Raw genomic sequence first — 3,973 nt, 5'->3', positions numbered from 1 at the left:
TATATATGTATACTCACACACATACAGTCCCATAAATAACTTCGCAACAAAAACAAATTCGTAATCAGGTTCATAAACAGTTTCATAGACAGACACATAATTTAGCAGGACACACTCGCATGCACATTTAGCTACATATTGGCCTACATACGTAGCTTCATAAACATACACATACATCATACATAATCACACATGCACATACTTTGTAGACGCGCTTTTTGTCCCTCCCTCTCTTCTTTCTTTCGTTATTTCTTTTCCCCCCTATCTCTAACAATTTCTTTCTTTCTTTCTTTCTTTCTTTCTTTCACACATCTATTAAAAGGTATAAACATGCACACATACACAAACATACACAAACATACACACACGCACACAAACATTCAGCAGCCGAGACGCGTACTCACGAGACTTAGTAAACACACACACACACACACACACACGCACGCACGCACACACACACACACACGCACACATGAGATAACCTATCTCGACACTAGTATACATACAAACATACACATTCATATGCGTGTGTATGTATATATACACACACATGAGATAACCTATCTCGACATTGACATTTACACACACACACACACACACACACACACTCACATCCATGTATACACGGTAACATAGTTACCGCAAGCCAAAACAGAGGCGTGCGCTGTTCTTGGTACCATGGAGTCTAAATGGTGATGATGCTCTTTATTGTTGCTGCTGTTATTGTTGAGATGCCGGTGACTTAGAGCCGTTGCTCGGTCCTGGAAGGAAATCAAGTAACAATCATGGTTTAGTTGCTACTTCTTCGTAATTTTTTGGGGTTAAAACGTGGATGGATTATACATTATTACTATTACGATCATTTTTATAACAGATCTTCGCCAACCAACTTTTCTTTTAGTTTTTTTTTCTTATTCCTGTCATCACAAATCTTTTATAAGCATCGCAGAACTACACAGACTTTTCGTTATCTAACTCGACTATAGTTATTATTGATTACCCATTTTTTAGGATTGCTGATAAAATAATTACAATGAAATAAAACCGATCATCAGAGGAACCAATATTATAAAAGCAAGAATCTTCGAAGTTTAACAATTTTTTTTCTCTTTATTTTTTCTTGTTAAGTTTTTTCCCCATTGCTGGGCTGTTTTTTTTGGTTTCAAGCCAAAAAATGGCGACTGGCAGCACCAGAATGTCTTATTCAAATAATTTCTACCAACAGCAAAATGTTAAATTTGCCACTTTACCTCATGGATCGTCAACAAAAGACGGAGATCTTACATATGACATGCATCACAAAATGTCCAAGAAAATCGCCCAGTTGACGAAGGTAAGTTGCCTGTTTGTTAAATTCTTCTGCTGACCAAACTACTAAAATAACCTGGGGACACGAGACTAGGGAGCAAGCCTTTACGCAACCGCCCGGCTTTCTGGAGATATCGTAAATCTCCTTCAAATCATAACATACCGTCCCTTTTTTCATCCGTTTTTCTTCTTTCGGGACGGAGTAGGAAGCAATCCTCTGGTCAGCGAACCAATAAGGGACCCTCTACGTAGTCGATCGACCAGCTAGAAATAACAGCCAAACCCCCATCAAATCATACCTTACGTTTCTTTTCTTCTTTCCTTTTTTTTTAAGGCAAGACATACTAGCCTTTTTACTTTTAGATGTACAAAAGGCAGAATGGTCCTGTCTGAGATTCTTTTGATTATAAGTCTGCTCAATTAGCTCTGATTTGGTATTATGCAACAACAGATATGTTGGACAGTGTGGTCCTGACAAAAAAAAAAAAAAAAAGACGGATTCGTCTTGGTAGGAACGCCGTTCTTCATGCGTTTGATCAGGGTTGACCTGTGGTTAAACACCATCGACACGAGCCAACTAGGAAACCTCTATGTGGCCACTCGACCTGTTAGAAAGAACAGCCAAATCTCCCTCAGTACACCTGACCGTCTTTAAGAATAGGGAAGGCACATAAAGACAATATAATTTAGGCAAAACTTCGATATAATATCACCTAATTTAAAATATGCTTAAAAAACTGGATGGTTAAGGCTGGAATTCTTTTGACCATAGACTTGCTCAAGCAATGTTAGCCAGGGTTAAACGACAACTTAGGGACACGTACTAAAAACGAATATTGTTTGTCTCTTTCGAACTTGTTTCATAAAATAACAAATTTTTCTTATTTAACTGCTTTGAATTTGGGACGAGATCGATAAAATAAACTCGCGAGTTAGACGATTTTATCGACTGTTCCTCATAAAATTCTTGGCTTTTAGTCTATGATAGAAAATATTCTTCTATTAAGACTAACATTGTGTCCTTATTTTAACTGTTTCCGTTGTGGTTCAGGAATCATAGATAATGGTTCAATATGGTGTCGGACAACATACCGGAACAATCTATGGTTTTTAAATGTCGAAGAAAGAGGGACCTCTTATCTTGGAAAAGTGCTGCAAGGCTCACCTTTCCTAGGGACGCAAAATTACCTCTAGTCTAACATATCTTAACTTACGGCGGGGACATCAAAAGTGTCGGTGTCCCTCCCTTCTCTCGTGGGTGGACGGACAGGGGTCGGGGGGAGCTGAGAACCCTTGCTACGCCATTGCTGCATTGTGTCTGTAACCAGCTCACTTAACCTATGCTGACTCAGACTGAGATTCTGTAACATGACGCTAGTATATTAAGAACCCTTAGGGCATTCCAGACATGACTGCAGTTTTTTTTCCAGACCCATAATATAATTTTTGGACTATAATTTTTAACTTCTCTCCCTTTAAGTGGTGTGAGCGAGATTCGACTACTATTTTTAACAGGCCGTGCAACTACGAAAAGGCTAATTTGTTAGCTTGTGCTGTAGATGATATATCTACAGTGTGACCTGTAATGGATGGATGGTGCTCTGGAAAAGTTCAGAACCTAATGTTTATTCTTAAAGTAATTTAAGACTACACTCTAATAAGAATCCTTCTTAAAATGTTTAACCAGGGACGGACTATTGTACAGCAGCTATCTTAAGTAAAATATTTACCTGGTACTTGGTGTTTGTACCAGAGGAATTTATCTAGGGACAAACTTGCACAGCAGCTATCTCAAGTAAAATATTCACTTGGTGCTGGGTGTCTGCTGCCCCTGAGTTTAAACTTGTCAAACCTAAACTTGTTGTTTAAATCCCCAGATCAGCCCAGTTGAAGTAGTTCTATGATGAAAGATAACCCTCTGTGAGCATTCAGGCCCCGCTTTTTTTTTTAGTTCAGGCAAAATATATCTAAGTCTAAGTATACAGAAATGGACTGGACAGCAGAGACAATTCAACATGTCCAGATTGTCAAACTACAACCCTATTCTTAACCTCTACATATCAGAATGTGTAGCATTGTCCTCAACTAGAGGGAGGCATTATAACTAGAATAACATCTGTTTAGCTGTCTATCTGCATTCTAAGGGTCTGCCCTGATCAGAGCTCACCTGTGGGGTGGGGGTTTACACTCCAACAATTTATAGTACACTGTACAGCCATGCGTGCCTGACACACTGAATTGTATGTAAAATTCAATATACTATGCTGTGTATGCAACACTATTATATTGTCACACATAGATAACACATTGTACTTAAGTGAATGAAATTGACTCTACATGGTCACCCAACAGGCTAACAATAGCAGTCACATTCCCTGCTAATCACTCCCCTGCATCAAAAAAAAGGGAAATGTTTTAAATACTCTTGTCCTCAAAGAAAGAATATGTAGAAACGCTGTAAAGCTAAGTGCTTTATGGATGCGAAACCCAAGGTTACCCGATAGGCCGGCCATAATTATCTATACCTATTTACTCTACCGCGCTATAACTTAGGGAATGTGCTTCTCTTTCGGATTTATGATTTACTGACGATATATTTATGTGTGTGTGTGTGTGTGTGTATATATATATATATATATATATATATATATATATATATATATAT

General features: G+C 38.3%; 1 protein-coding gene across 1 annotated transcript in view; it reads left to right on the top strand.

The window, feature by feature from the left end:
* Positions 1-1,174: 1,174 nt before the first annotated feature.
* LOC106868554 (protein FAM184A) overlaps positions 1,175-3,973 on the top strand; it is a 73,359-nt gene continuing 70,560 nt past the window's right edge. Inside the window, exon 1 of the mRNA XM_052972605.1 lies at positions 1,175-1,333. Coding sequence (XP_052828565.1) covers positions 1,175-1,333 — 159 coding nt within the window. The remainder of the gene's footprint in view (positions 1,334-3,973) is intronic.

The sequence above is a fragment of the Octopus bimaculoides genome, chromosome 14 (assembly GCF_001194135.2).
Source record: "Octopus bimaculoides isolate UCB-OBI-ISO-001 chromosome 14, ASM119413v2, whole genome shotgun sequence".
In the NCBI taxonomy this organism is placed as follows: domain Eukaryota; kingdom Metazoa; phylum Mollusca; class Cephalopoda; order Octopoda; family Octopodidae; genus Octopus; species Octopus bimaculoides.
This window is presented reverse-complemented; position numbering and strand designations above follow the sequence as displayed.